This window comes from Corapipo altera, unplaced genomic scaffold, assembly GCF_003945725.1.
Source record: "Corapipo altera isolate COAL_440 unplaced genomic scaffold, ASM394572v1 58, whole genome shotgun sequence".
Taxonomy (NCBI): domain Eukaryota; kingdom Metazoa; phylum Chordata; class Aves; order Passeriformes; family Pipridae; genus Corapipo; species Corapipo altera.
In genome coordinates, this window is record NW_020884898.1 from 5,588,131 (window position 1) to 5,604,246 (window position 16,116).

Here is a 16,116-nt window from a genome sequence, read left to right on the forward strand (position 1 = left end):
AACTTGGTGGCCTCCTCTGGACTCACTGCAACAGGTCCATGTCCTCCCTGAGGACCCCAGAGCTGGAGGCAGCACTGCAGGTGGGGTCTCAGCAGAGCAGAGGGGCAGAATCCCCTCCCTCCCCTGCTGCCCACACTGCTTTGGATGCAGCCCAGGACACGGGGACTTTCTGGGCTCCCAGTGCACGTGGCTGGGTCATGTCCAGCCTCTCATCCACCAGGATGAGAGAATCATCCTGCGATGATCCCTGTGGGTCCCTTCCAAACCAGGATGTATTCCACGACAGTTTTATCCCGGGCCCTCCAGAGGGAGCGGTGACAGCGCCATCGGCAGCTCCCGCCGCCTGCCGGCCGCGGGCGGAGCGCCGGCGGAACCGCGCGAGAGCGGCCGCTGTTTCCGGCCGAGCCCGGGGGAAGAGGCACCGCGGCGGCGACAACATGGCGGGGCCCTGGGCTGGCCGCGGGCTGCGGGCCGGGAGCCGGAACGGGAGCCGTGAGTGCGGGAGGGAGTTGGGGGACGGGGACGGGGACGGGGACCGGGAGTGCAGAGCTGGGGCGAGCTCGGGCTCAGGCTCGTCCTGCGGGGGTGCCTTGAGGGGCTGAGGTGCCCTGCAGAGGCCGCAGGGGAGTCGAGCTGTCTGAGGGACGGGCCTTTGCAGCCAGGGAGCGATATTAACGTTTTCACAGAATCACAGAATGCTGGAGATCATCCAGTCCAACCCCCTTCCCAAGGCAGGGTCATTTAGAGCAGGTGACACAGGAACGCGTCCAGGTGAGCTTGGAATGTCTCCACAGAGGGAGACACCCTGCCCTTCCTGGGCAGTTCCAGTGTTCTGCTACCCTCAGCATAAAGAAGTTCTTCCTCGTGTTGAGGTGGAACTTCTCGTGTTTTAGTTTATGGCCATTGCTCCTCGTCCTGTCGCTGGGCACCACTCAAAAGAGTCTGATAGCATTCTTTTGGCACCCGCCTTTGAGATACTTATGTGCATTAATGAGATCCCCTCTCAGTTTTCTCCAGAGTAAAGAGGCCCAGCTCCCACAGTCTCTCGTCATTAGAGATACTTGAGACATCATCTTTGTGGCCCCTTTTGCTCCTGAGTCTTGTGTTGTAGCTTTGTGCAGACACTGCAGGGACCGAGTGTGGTCACTCGCTGGAGCTGCTGAAGTGCTCACCCTGTGCAGATTGAGACAGACATGGGGGTGATTGGCAGCAGAGTCTTCCTTTTTCCCTTTTTTTTAGAAAACAACAGCTTATAAAGAGGCTCTGAAAACTCAGAATGGGTCACACAGAATAGATCATGTTGGAAGGGACCACAGTAGATATGTGGTCCAACCTTCCTGCTCAAGCAGGGTCCATTGCTCAGGATTGTGTCCAGACAGTTCTGGAATATATCTAGTGAGGGGGATTCCACACCTGCTGTGGGTGATCTGTTCCAGTGCTCAGTCACTGCACAGGAAAGAAGTTTTTCCTCATGTTCAGGTGGAACTTCCTGAGCATCAGTTTTCTGCCCGTTGCCTCTTGTCCCATAGCTCAGCACCACCGAGCAGAGGCTGGGCCATGCCCTGACACCTCCCTGCAGACACTGACAGATACTGATGAGATCCCCTCTCAGTCATCTCTTCTCCAGGCTGAACAGGCCTGTTTCTTTCAGCCTTTCCTCATAAGAGAGATGTTCCGGTCTCCGAGTTGTCCTTGTTGCCCTCCACTGGGCCCGCTCCAGGGTTGCTTACTCCAGGATTGCTGCTCACACTGGGTCTCTCCTTCCCCCAGGGTTCCTCTCCACGCCAGCCGTGTCTCGGCTGGTGCCCGAGGAGATGGTTCGGATGCGTAACGAGCTCTTCACCAAAGAGAAGGAGAGACAGTTGTCGCTCCACCCACGGATTGAGAAAATCGAGGTGAAGTACACCGGGAAGTCGCACCCTGGCACCGTGTTTGTCATGAACAAGGCTCTGTCTACACCCTACAACTGTGCCATGCGTAAGTGGGTGGGCTCCTGAGCTAACACTGTGCCCCTCGTGCTGAATGTTGTGCTGCCAACTGAACTAGGAACTGAGTTAATTTTTGGAGGATCTGTTAACAGCTGATCTTCCCAAGTCATTTACAGAAGTGAAAGTTGCAGTTTGTAGTTACAAATGCAGGGGGCTGAACTGATCCTGAGAAATATGGTTAATAACTGTATAATACTTTTGGGCTTTTTACTTTCTTTAGATTTAAGTGAATGGCATTACAAGAAATCAGTTTTGGCTCTTGTGGATGGAGAAGTCTGGGATATGTACAGACCCTTGACCAAATCATGTGAAATTCAGTTCCTTACCTTCAAAGATGAAGATCCAGAGGAAGTAAACAAGGTAAGTTAGTATGTTATTCCATTGTAGGTGACCCTGATTGTGTGTCTCTTATCTCATTGCAGGTGTCCTTGATTATGACCACTTGATTCTGTGTACCCCTTTCAGTTCCATGTCTGTCTGCTTTCTTGAACTTTGTTGTCATGAAAGTTCAGATATTTTTAATGGCTGGTTGGTGCATCATTAGGTTGTCATTAGACCAGTGTGTGGGCTATGTGATGTGCTGGCATCCCTTTCAACCTATATTGTTGCATTATTCTATGATTTCAGACTTATCTCCAGGGAAACATCTGGATTACTTTCTATGTGCAGTTTTGTTTTGATTTGATTCTGTCTGGAGCATCATCTCTAAACAGAAGTTTAAATACTAAAGAAAGTAATCATAGAATCATAGAATGGTTTGGGTTGGAAGGGACCTTAAAGATCATCCAGCTCCAACCTCCTGCCATGGGCAGGGACACCTTTCATTAGACCAGGTTGCTCCAAGCCCCATCCAACCTGGCCTTGGACATTTCCAGGCATGGAACGCTTGGCTAGACAGCTAAGTTTGTGCATCATTCAGTTAAATTATGGTATTCTTTTGGAATAATTAGCTGATATTCAGCTGCTGTGGCTTGTTAGCTTCGTTAGGTAATGAATGCATGTTTTGAATTTCCCTTTGCAGGCGTATTGGCGTTCCTGTGCCATGATCATGGCGTGTGTGCTGAAGCGGGCATTCAAGGACGAGTACTCAGTGAGCCTCGTTAAAGCTCCAGAAGTGCCAGGTGATAGAAGTGTTCTATATTCATTGTCTTTTACTGCTTCTTAAGTGAATGTTTGATAACCAAAGTTATCAATAAATCAGAGGCTCCTTTCCCAGTGATTGATGGTACTTCTCATTGCTGTGTGTGTTACATGCTGTTGCTGTTGCCTTTAATTTATAGTAATCACACTAAAAACAATTTCGTTGTCAATGTACAGAAAATTGGTCCACGTTTCAGACCACTTAGGATTTCATAGCTGAAGTGAGTACCTCAGCCTCTGTTTTGTGAAGTGACATGAGTAGAGTCTCTAGATATGATGTGATATGTTTCTGTGAAATTTGCTCTAATAACTGCATAACCTTGTGAGCACTTGAGTTACTAAGAATGACAATCTCTACACCAAATTGGAAGATTATTGAAGTACAAACGGGGTTAGCAACAACATCTACTCATCTGTGACCTGATTTAAGATTTAGGAAAGTGAGAAAATGCACAATGCTTTGTTTCAATAGCAAAGCCTGCATGGTTATGCATTTGATATATAAGAAGGTTGGCTGCTGGTCCTTACAGGTGGAATCCTGTAACTGATTCTCTTTTTAACAATTTCAGCATTTGTCTTGATTGGTAAGTACAGGTGGATATTTCAGTTCTGCCAGAATTTGGAATAATCTTGGCTATACTGAGGGCTATATTGTAATACTGTATCTGTAGAAATAGTGTGAGATTACTGGGTTCAAAGATTTGATTTCTAAATGGCAGTAACTGAATAAATATACATAAAGAGTGTTGTAACAACTACCACAGAAATTTGTGTTGCCTTTATCAGAAATTTGTGTCATGCTTGTGTCATGGTAAAACATTTTACTTCAGCTCTAATATTGTCTGGTTTCTCTATGCAGTAAATTTGTCTTTATAATTTAGTTGTTCAAATTTAGTATATGGTGCTTGCAAAGGAAAGATGTGAAGTATTTTCAAAGTGTGTGTTTTTGTGGGGTTTTTTTTCCCAGTGTTAGATGCAGTTTTGTTAAGCAGTATAATTTTTCCCCTCTTTAATGGGGTGCTATTTTACTGAGTCGTTTCAAATTACTTTGTCATTCAGTGAAATTAAAATTATAGAGGTTTATTCTGCCTTCCTATTGTGTAATCACAGCTGAAAATTTTATCTTATGATGAATTTCCTGAGATAACTCTGTTTTTCTTCTCAGTTGTTTTGCTGTAAGACTATAATGTGACAGTGAAATACACACTTTGTTACAAACATTAATATTTTTGCGTTGGAATTGCAGTGATCTCTGGAGCTTTCTGTTATGATGTACTTTTGGACAACAGACTGAATGAATGGAAACCAACAAATGTAAGCACTTTTCTTGCCTGAAAAGTTGCATAGCTTGTGTCCTTGTCCAGTGGCTGTTTTTTAATGGGGGAGAGGGCACAGAGGTTTTTTCTTCTTTTGGATGGGTGTATCTACACATCAGGAGTTCCCTTTGGGAGCTGATCTGTGCATTTACAATGCACTCGCTGTGTTGCAGGGTGCTCTCAGAGTTCCTTTCAGATGAAACTAAATCTTGAGCTGTCCTCCAGGTGCTTACAGGTTTTAGGTCTCTGGGGCTAGAGTAGTTTCTAGTCTGAAATAAATTTCAGAAACAGTTGATGCAGCTGTTGGGACCTCTGTGCCATCTCTGTTACTGTGCAGATCTGGTCCTCCTCAGCCTCTCCTGTCTGGTAATGTAGATGCAGCCACAGTCTTTGTGTGAGTAGAGCCCTCCAAAAGTGAAAATGTGTGTAAAATGTGTATTTTCAGCTGGTGGTTTTACAGCAGAATCAGTTTGTTGTTGAACAAGAACTATGAGCACATTCAGCTGAAGCTCCCATTAATAACTTCCTTATATTTCATACTCTGCAGTAAATCTAATAATCTGAACCCTCTAAATCTCAGACCTATTTGGAATTACAAGTGTTTTACTCATCTGGTGCCCGTTCTTGTTCTTGTGCCCAAATACCAGCAGAGGTGTGTGTGTGACTAACAAAGCAATATTGGTAAAATGGAGAATTTCTCTTCGGCATGATCTTGTAGCTGAAGTAACTTACCTAAAAACATCTTCTACATTACATTATAAATGTAATTTCTCCTCATAACAATCTATTTATGTATTAGTAAATCTGAGTTCTGCAGAACTTCAGATTCTGGACCAAGGTGATTAATTTCTATCTATTAAATATTCAGTATCTTTTTTTTTTCCCCTTTGATTCAATCCAAATAGAGGACATTTACAAGTGACATCACCACTCTGGGAAACAAGATATACAGATGAATATTTAGCAGTAGCAAGACTGTATGTATATATATCATGTAAGGAAAACCTGAGAAGTTTAATTAGTATATGTTGTTTCCAGTGGACAAATGCCTATTGGTTTTGTTTGGACATTGAATCAGTCCATTTAACAGTGATGATCTATAGCAATATGTATTTAGGATTTATAACGGATGATCTTTGTTGTTTTGACTAAAATTTAGTGTTTGCTGTGCTTTATCCATTCACTACAGCTGAGAAACAGTGGTTACAGTTTTATATGCCCTGTTTTTTAGGAAAACTTCCGTTCTCTTACAAGAGATGCCAAAAAGCTAATCTATCAAGACCTGCCCTTTGAAACACTGCTTGTTGAAGCAAAAGTAGCACAAGAAATGTTTCAGCATAACAGGCAAGTGTCTGAAGTTGCCTTTGGTTCAAAAAGGCAATTAGAAATCAATTCAAATCTCTGCTTGGTTTTGTAAATCTAAAATAAGATCTGGCAGGTGAAGTGAGAAGGTACTTTTCCCACTGCTCCGAATCAGCCTGTCTCTGTTCTTTTTGTCACACTAACTTATTTAATTTTTAATGTTCTCTCCAGAGGTCAACACCTGGCCCCTTTACTGGATGTAGTTTTGTAACAAACTGAAAGACTGTAAGACTGCTTTTGTCCACTAGTGAGCTTCAGGGTTTCTCTACTATTAAACTGAAGCTCTGGTGGTTAACCTTGATGTGGTAGTTTCTCAGCCTTTGCTGAAAGGCTTTCATATTTAAAGGAGGTTTCTCATGTCTTGGTATCTTCAAATGAAGATTTGGTGAAATGCAAGTTTTGAGCTCTGCAGAGGAGAAATGGCTAAAATACTCTGGTCTGTGCTACAAAAATAGTCTTGTTCAAAACACTCCATTCTATGCTGAGAAAAAAACAGTTTAACAGTGTTTTGGGAAAAAAAAATCTTTGGTCCACAGCTTTTTGGCTGGAGGAGTTGGAGAGATGTGGGGGGAGGAATGATAAATAATTTATAATTTTGTGGACCAAAATAAAACTGTGCTGAAGCTGAAGTTGCAAAAATAGCATGTTTTTTAGCTTAATGCTGAAGATGATATTAATGTGACATACAGACCAGCATCTCTTCACTATGTTGGCATTGGCAGCAGGTGGGAGGTGACTTTTGATAGTAGCTTTAGGCATTGTGTGTAGAAAGCACAGACAACACCTTGCTGTACTGCAGGTGACCAGCTGTTGAGGGCCACACATTGCATAAAATCAGTGTAGGTGATCTGATGGTGTCTTCTAGTTTCGCATGTGACTTGAAAAACTCTTATTTTTTCTTTGAAGTAGTAGATTCATTTGGTCTTTCCGAATTTGATCTCCCTCTGTTGAGGGAGCACAGCCCTCCTATACCATATGTATGGAATAGACTGGAATGGACTGTTTCAGTAGCAAGGGACCTACAACAATATGTGTTGTCATTAGGAATTTAAACCTGTCTCAAAGCTCACATAAATACAAACATTTTTCAGGGTGCTCCTTAAATTGGTTTCTGAAGTATTCTCATAAGAACTGGGTGCTAAAAATGGGGATTTTTTAAATAATTTTTTTGTGTTGTTCAGATACAAAATGGAGGTGATAGAACAAAAAGCTTCCCAGAATATGGAAGGAATTGTAACGTTACACAGGTGAGCAAAACTGAACTCTCATTCTGTAATGATTCACTGAAAGATTTGATCATATTGCAAGTACTCTCTGCAAGCGAGAAGAGTAAGTTACTTACGATGGTTTTAAATTTCAGAATCACTTGTATTCATCGCTGTGCTGTGCTCTCTGTAGGGTTGTTTGGTGTGGTTTGTTTGTTTCTTTTTAATAACCATTATTTTGTGATACTATGTGATACTACATTTCTATTTCTTGTTATGTTAAAGGTAGCAATTGCCAGAGCACTCTTACTGCTTTCAATGGTTTTGCACGAAATCTAAATAAACCTCTAGAGCTTGGCAGGTTAAATAACATGCAAGCCAAATACTTGTTTGTAAACAAGAGTTAGCATTGTATGGTGGATTTTTCTTCTAAAGTCGTCAAGATCTTCCTAACTGGCAAGCTACTGCCTTATAGTGGTGGAGGTGAGAATAAAACAGCCTCCTGAGATACATAAAGTTCTTAGGCTGGAGGCAGGAAGCTTGTATTGTATCTCAGGCAATTAAAAAAATTTCTCTCTAGCTCAGGCCTAGTGTAGGATATTCCATTTTCTAGATGTCTAAATTGATTTTACATTTGATTTTGGAGTCCACATCTCTCTGAAGGAACAGATGTCTTTGCAGTGATGGTTCTTGAAATTTTAGAACAATGTTGTGTCTGTTGTTCTCTCCTTTCTCCCACTCTCGTTTGCTCAATAATAGGGAAAATGGGCTTACCTTTTGATTTCTGGGAGAGGTTTGTTCTGAGTATTTGTATGCTGTACATCTTTCTGTATCTCGCTTTTCTTAATTGATTTGCAGTTTTTCAAGACCTGAAAGGTCTTAAAAAAAACCCAAACAACCGTGCAGGTTGTAAACACTCTACTGTGGAAAATGAGTGGTTTTGCAGACAAATATTTTTCTGGTGCATGACAGTTATCCCAGTTTTAGGGCCAACATGGCATCAAAGATTTGTTAAACCAAGGATCCTTTCCTAGACTTGAGGTTTAAATTTCCTAAGTTCATTTAAGGAAATAGTGTGACCTGTACTTTTTGTTCAGGAAACCTAAAAATGCTGAATGGATATTTGTTTAGATATGGTTTGGAATTTGTGTGGATTTTCTTTTTGTTGACTGGAATTGGCTAATCAAAAATAAAACCTAATCTGCTTGTACTTTTCTCTGAATATATTTACCATAGGTTGTTGGGTTTTTTTCTCCCATCAGGTTTGGTGACTTTGTAGATGTTACTGAAGGCCCCCATATTCCAAGGACAAGTTTCTGTTTCCAGTATGAGATAACAGCAGCCCATAATCTTCAGACTGACCAATCTGAATTGATAAGAAGGTTCCAGGGTGTGTCCCTGCCAATCCATTTGAAGGTAATTAATTTGTGCAGGTTTTCCTTCTTTAAATTAGGGCATTTTGCTTGTTTTCTGATCTTTTATTATGTGCTGTGCTGGCAGCTGAACATAATTCAGAGGTGAGAACAGGAGAAAAGGAAGGCCCTTGATGAAGACCATGTTGGATATTTGGGGGTTGTTTTCCTGGAATTATTGTGGTTGTGGAATCAGAACTAGAAAAGTTTGCATCAGAGGACCCTTGATGTTATTTTTCAGTGCTGAAAGCGTTGTTTTGGTTGTGCAGTTTCTGCCTGGATAGTTCATTCACCTCCATGAAAGAGCAGAACTTGGAATTTGTACTCACGATGCAGGATATAATTCAAAATCTTCCAAGACACCAAAGTAAAACTTAACAACAATAGCAGAAGACGTCCTAGTGCTAAAAACAAAGGCTTTGCAGAACTGTAGGTGGAGGAAGAAGTCTTTCTTCCCATTCCTGTTGACTTACAAGATTTTGACCTGTGGTGTAGCACATGTGCTATTGTCTCAGTTGGGGAAGTTTTCAAGGGTTCCTCAGCTCATCTCTGTGTTCCCTTCCTTACCGTAATTCTCATTTTTGCCCATTAACCCCTCAAGGATTCCAAACAGTCAATGAATTGTGGAAGCTTGGAGTGGTTTGGGTTGGAAGGGACTTTAAAGATCATCTCATTCCACCCCCTCTGACTGGGGCAGGGACACCTTCCACTAGATCAGGTTGCTCAGAGCCCATCCAGCCTGGCCTTGAACACTTCCAGGAATGGGGCATGTGATGGTGTAGTGGGTTGACCCTGGCCAGATACCAGGTACCCACTAAAGCTGCTCTCTCACTCCCCCTCTGCAACTGGACAGAGGAGAAAAAAAAAAACCAGCTAAGGATACATGAGTAGAGATAAGAGCTGAGAGAGGTCAGTTACTGATTACCTTCATGGGCAAAACAGACTCAAATGGGGATAATACTTGTATTTATTACTAACAGGATAAAAGCCAAAGAGTGAGAAATAAAACAGTCTTACAAATCACCTTCCCCTCACCCCTCCTTCCTTCCATGTTCCCCCTCCTCCCCCCCAGCAGTGCAGGGCAAGGGGAATGGGGGTTGTGGTCAGTTGTTGTTTCTGCCACTGCTTAGGTAGAGGAGTCCTTCCCCTGCTCCTGTGGGGTCCCTCCCACGGGAGACAGTCCTTGATGGACCTCTCCAACACAAGTCCATCCCTCAGGCAGCAGTTCTTCCCAAAGTGCTGTCCCTTGGGTCACTCCTCCATGGGGTGCAGTCCTTCATGAATGATCTGTACCGATGTGGGTCCCCCACAGGTGCTGCAAGTCCTACCTGGGAAAAACCTGCTCTGGCGTGGGCTTCCCTCTCCACGGGCCACAGGTCTCCGACAGGACCCTGCTCCATCCTGGGCCTCCCATGGGGTCACAGCCTCCTTCATGCATCCACCTGCTCCAACATGGGCTCCTCCATGGACTGCAGGGGGGTCTCTGCACCCCAATGGTCCCCCATGTGCTGCAGGGGCACAGCTGCCCCTCCATGGTCTGCACCATGGGCTGCAGGGCCTCAGCTCCGGCGCCTGGAGCACCTCCTGCCCCTCCTACTGCTCTGACCTTGGTGTCTACTTTGTTGTTCCCATGTTCTCACTCCACTCTTCCCTGGCTGGAATTTCTTCTGCACAACAATCTTCTGTTCTTAAATATGTTGTCACAGAGGTGTTACTATTACTTCTAGTTGGCTTGGCCTTGGCCAGCGACGGGAAGTCCATCCTGGAGCTGGTTGGCATTGGCTCCACGGGACAGGAGAAGCTTCTAGCAACTTCTAACAGAAGCCACCCCTGTAGCCCCTTCCCGCTACCAAAACCCAGCCACAGAAACCCACTACAGATGGGCAGACATTTATTCAAGTCCCCCAAAGGAATATGGGCAAATCAGACACTGAAATTGTTGTCTGTAGCATCTGAGCTAGACATTATTATGGCTTTGTGCCATCATTTCTATACATTTTTCGGAGTCTGTTCTATCATAAGATTATTTTTTACCTCACTAACATCATTTAATGACATGTCACACAGGCTCACCACACCGTGTGGCCCAGACTGCTGGAAAGATCAAAGAGGCTGGTAAGTCTCATTAGCGATTAAGTGCAGCTTAGCAAATACCAAGGTGTGCTGGGGTAGAGAATTTGAATGATTAGAGGTGGGTATTATATTCAAGAATGTATTTTTTGGAATTGAAATATTCACGGGTGAAGAAAAATCAGAAATCTAACTGCTTGTGTCGTAGAGGACCTGCTAATATTGTTTCTGGAGTCTGGTTATTAAAATACATTGTGCTATTTAAAGTAAACCCCATACACTATTCAATTGATATAATTGGTAGAATTAAAAAAAAATGGAGCAAACTGTATCAGACCTTACATCCATGGCTTCTAAGAATCCCACATATTTTTAATATAAATATTTTAATTAATAAATAATTTAATATGTTAATTATCACCTTATATTTCAAATTCATCTCTAGAATTATTGTTGGTATCGTACAAGTGTAAAATTTAAAATTAGTTTTTCCTGTTTCAGTCATGAACATGGGAATATTTACACTTACCTAGATTTTGGCTAACAAGTTTTCTGCCACAGATTTGAGAGAACAGATATCAACATGTTTCTTATGAATAAATACAGGGATAAAATCTGATACCACTGGTTGAATCACAGAATGACCTGGGTTGGAAGGGATCTTAAAGATCATCTAGTTCCAACCCCATGCCATGGGCATAGACACCTTCCACTACACCAGGTTGCTCAGAGCTCCATCCAACCTGGCCTTGAACCTAGGTGGAAGTTAGAGGAGATAGAAGGGAATGCTATTTCAATAAACCGCATAAATACATCAGTTTAGGCATTTTTTTCCTGTTTAACACCTACACGGCAAATGACTTTCTTGCAAATACTCTTCTGTTAAAGAACCAGTGTTTCAAAGTTGAAATGTACTTACCCACGAGAAGCTTTACAATGTTTCAATAAATGCAAAAGGCAAATTTGTAAGATAAATGGAACTAAAAGCTACATGTAACCAGAGAGTCACTATCAAGGCATGTTTAAACATAGGAAATCTCTGTAAGAATTAAACAGCAGATGCTTTGGAGCCTTCAGATCAAACATTTTACTTATTTATGTGATGGGAGAGAAAAAGAAGTGCTGTATGTCTGCTAAAACTTGTTAGCCAAAGATGTTTTCTGAGCCTACCCCACAGTATTTTCTATGAACTTAGTTTGAATATTCTTGTCCTTCAAATTGTTTAATTTTGGAAAAAATAATTGTCTTTTTAAGCTATCCTATGTTGTTACAGTGACAGTATGAGGGGATTTTCAGTATCAAGGAGAATTAAATAACTTTTAAAATATAACAAAATTTATGTGTTTCTGCAGGTCACTGAAGAAAAATACATGGAAGCAGCAGCAGAACATCTTGAGGCAAAAGATGGAACTGAAGAAGGAAAAACTGTGTCATTAAATTAACTTGAACCTCTCAATGTACATAATAAAATGTGTATTTTTACATGACTCATATAAAAATGTCTTGGGTAAATAATTTGAATTATGTGGACCTAAATCATGTATAGGTGTAAAGAGACAGGAATTTATGAGACTTTTCAGTCCATTTCAAAGACTTCACTTAAAAAAAAAGGGTAGAGGGGAGAGAAGGTAGTGTTTTATCTGCAATAATTCATCTTGCAAGTTGCCCCTCTCCTTACCTTGATGACAGCAGTTGTGTGTATCTGTATGTTGTTGCCTACTGAAACAGAAAGCTGAGACAAACAGTATCTTAAAAAGATACCCTTAAAAAGTTCCAAAATAGTATTATTTTACTAATTTTGGTTTCCTGTCAGAATTGAATTAGATACTCTATTGTGTTTCTGGTTGCAAAGTCTCCATTCAGTAGAGAACTGTGTAATTGCCACTGCTTGAGTTTAGTTATTTCTTTCTGCTGCACAAGTGCAGTTAAATCATTTTCCAGAACAGTATCAGGAGTGTAGTTCATTACCTTCATCCCCAGTGTAGTAAGATTTGTTATGCCTTTTCTTCCTTTGATATTTAAATATGGTGACTTCAATTAAATTTCACAAGGGTATTTTGTTAGATGATGTTTTCTGGCATTTTATATTTTTGTCCCTGACTCATTAGAACTGTTCTCATTATACCAGAGGAGATTTTTATTACTTTTTGAAGTGCAAATATTTTCTCTGAATTTTATCCCAATTATTATTTTTACCATTGACTGCATCACTTCCTTTCTAATTGAATTGGCACTACAGTTTTGTGAGAGCAGGGTAGCAATTCAGTAAAATACATGTAGGTAAGGAAGTCTGACCTACCTTAATCAAACTAAATAACCACTAAATGCAGAATGTTTCAGAGCATGGAAGAAATGCAGGGGGTAATAGTAGCTTTTGCTGAAATTGCAGAAATCTTCTTAAGGTATGTGTTAAAATATGTTTGCTCCTACATGTTAAATTCAACACTTCTTTACTCCTTTCAAGTACAGCCCATGTCTTCTCAGAGTACTTGAAAAACTTGGAGCTTTTTTCCCCTCCTGATTAATGTTACAGAGGACTTTCTATAATGATATCAGATGTTAATTTTTTTACATGAGATACTTGATTCAAGGTTTACCTTAAAAGTACACACATGCATTTACACATTCTGTATATTTTCATTAAACCTAACTTGCCAGAGTATGCTTTGGCTTTGAACGTGTTGCTCTGGTGCTGCTGAAAAAGCAGGCCTTGATTCTTGAGAAACACAAACGTGCTGTTTGTGTTGTATTCTTTATAATGCAGTACCTGCTGTCTCTGCTTAACCCAAGACTGTAGTGAAGTTTTGCCAGTGGCATCCGACTCAGGAGGTCTGTTTTGAATCCTTAAGCCAGTTATATTAAAACCCACACAGTCTTCTGATGTCTACTCTCAGTTCAGAATTCCTCCTGGATTCCACCACCTGCACAGAAGGGTGAGAATGCTGCTTCCCCTTAGGAAATTTTGTAACCTTTGCTGAAATTTCAGAGCTTTTCTGTTTTTTCCTTTTTTTTTTTTTTTTTTTTGAGGGGGAGGAAACTCGGCCTTTTTAGGGTTTTAAGTTTTAAAAGGCATACAGCTGGGCTGAAAAGTCTGGAGGGGGAATTTCCCTTTCCTGATCTTTACTGGGTTAGGATAAGTGGGTGTGGGGCTGGCAGGAAGGGGAATTTGCAGCAGAGCCTGGGGAACCTGCTGAGCTTTGGCCACTGGGTGGGAGCATCAGCTTGGGGAGGAGCAGGAGAGGCACCACACGGGTGAATCCCAATGGAAGGGGCTTTTATGAGTACAGAACTGCAGTACTGAAAATGCTGTTGAGGTCTGCCAGCTGATGAGGTCTGAAGCAGACCCTTTCCCGGAGCTCTGTGCATGAAAAGGTGGAAGCTCAAACTTCTGCAGAACTTGGTGCTAACTCGCATCTAGGCTTCTGTTGACTCCGGAAGGCAGGTCTTCCTTAAAGAGAGATGTAGGTGGAGGATGCCTTTGAGAAGCACCAGGATTCTCACAGAGGACAGTAGCAGTTAGGAGAACTGGGTAATAGAAGGTGATGTCCACTTCTTTCTCACCACAGCACTTTTTGAAGTAGGAATGTAGATTCAAGTCCCTGTTCTGTCAGACAGGGATTCAGAGCCATATGTGCAGGGGGAAACACCTGTGTTTTTTGGGGGGGATGGATCATAAGGTACTTTGAGTACTCTCTACCTGATCTGTATGAAGTGATGGCACTGCTAGGAAAGAGTCCTGAACATTTCTTGAGTGAGTGTGAGAGCAAATGTGTTAGGGTTTAGGGTTAGGGTTAGGTTTAGGGCAGCCACAGAGCAGCAGGGAGATCCTAACCTTGAGTTCAGGGCCATTTCTCTATTTTACCATTGATTGTTGGTGTGTAAAATGCTGATATTGCCTGCCAAGGGGACTGTTGCAGCAGCTGGGTTAGAGTAATACTTCCTTTCTCTTTTTGCCTTCAGGTTTTCTGAACTTCAGCTGAAGTGTGGGGTGGTACCAGCCTGGCTGTTTGGGGCTGTGCTCCAACATACACCTGGAACTATCCCTACATACCAAAGTTAAAGCTATGGGGTTATATAAAATACCAAAATGGGTATGGCAAAGCTCTGGCTGGGTATGGCAAAGCTCTGGCTGGGTGTGGATTCTGTATGTGTGTGCATTGTCCTGCCCATCCTGGGGCCTGGTCCAATCTTCTCCATCAGAAGAGACCACAATTGGTCAGTTCAAAAAGAAACAAGAAAGTAAATGCTGTTCTTTTCTATACCGAACACTAGGAAACTGCAGGGATTAGGGCTGAGTAGATGGACAGAAGAGACTTCAGGATTAAGCCAAGTCCCCTCCCTGAGTGTTTCTCTTTATTAAATTTCATTTTGGGTGTAAAGAGGCAATTTTACTCTACCTGTTCAGCAAAAGAACTGCAGACCCAGGTAAAAGTAAGGAAGAATCTAGGAAGGCACCATTCAGCAAAAAGGAGAAAGGGGAGGGCAGGGTCACTTAGGCCAACATACATGAGCAGAAGACAACACTGGCTAAATTCTGATAAGGAATAAATAAAGAAGAATTTTTTGGGGGTGAAAGTAGTGAGATACTGGAATGTGTTGTTCAGAGAAGCTGTGAATACTTCAACCTTGGAAATGTTCAAGGTGAGGTTGGACAGGGCTTCGAACAACCAGATCTAGTGGAAGGTGTCCCTGTCCATGGCATTGTAACTAGATTGCTTTTTGGTGATTGTGTCCCCCTGGCTGTGTGCATCCCCAGGGGAGCCACTGAACTTACAGCCCGATTTGGAAAACGTTTATTGCCTGCAGCAGTTCTGTCTGAGTGGAAAAATCACTCTTTGTATGTGAGACTCTTTTGTATGTGAGAGCATTGATTCGGAGGTGTCTGTGGTCTCGGGTGCTCTGTGATCTTACCTCGTGCTGGGGGCTCACAGATAACAGAAAAAGGTGTTTGTATTGGTACAGTACAAACATTAACCTGATTCCTTAATTAATGATGGGTACTTTGAGGTTTTTGGTTTTCCCTTCTGCTCCTTCATCAAAGTAGTATTTCATAGCTAAACTATTCACTTAGCAATTAAGTAGAGTATAAGAGGGAGAGTTTTAAAGACTGGCTCTGTCTCTCAGGTTTTGTGACTGTGAGTATTCAGTAACTCTTTTGACCTTCCACAAAATAAATACGGCAATACTTTCCTATTTCTCTGCAATTTTCTAAGACTTCTTCTAAAAGTTGGAATGCACTGGTAGTCCTAAAGTAAACTAAAGATATTTTCATTTTCTCCTAGTAACCCATTGACCCATTTCTCCTGACAACGAAATTGCAGAGAAACATTTTCCGTTATTTTTTTTTCTTACATGTAATAAAATGCTATAGAAATGAGTAGAATGCACGGTTATACATGCCAAAAGTTTAATTCATCATTTTTCTTTCCTAAATAAAAATGAAGAAATGAAATATTTGTGTGGGAAGTAGGGCCAGAAGAGCTAAAAAGCCATAAGACAGAATAAAAAGCAGGTTGTTGCGCTCAAAATATTACGTTTGACACCTAGTAAGGGCTTGCTGATACACAAAGCTGCTTTTTCCCCTGCTTTTCCAGACTAAACCTAGCAAGCATTCTAGCAAGCG

The 16,116-nt window shown here is 42.0% G+C and overlaps 1 protein-coding gene across 1 annotated transcript; it reads left to right on the forward strand.

The window, feature by feature from the left end:
* Positions 1–395: 395 nt before the first annotated feature.
* On the forward strand, positions 396–11,992 carry MRPL39 (mitochondrial ribosomal protein L39). Its single transcript, XM_027648671.1, has 10 exons — positions 396–492; positions 1,771–1,977; positions 2,209–2,348; positions 3,010–3,109; positions 4,375–4,442; positions 5,676–5,788; positions 6,988–7,053; positions 8,274–8,427; positions 10,491–10,538; positions 11,846–11,992. The coding sequence occupies exons 1-10, from the start codon at positions 438–440 to the stop codon at positions 11,933–11,935; spliced, it is 1,041 nt and encodes a 346-aa protein (XP_027504472.1). The 5' UTR covers positions 396–437; the 3' UTR covers positions 11,936–11,992.
* Positions 11,993–16,116: the final 4,124 nt, after the last annotated feature.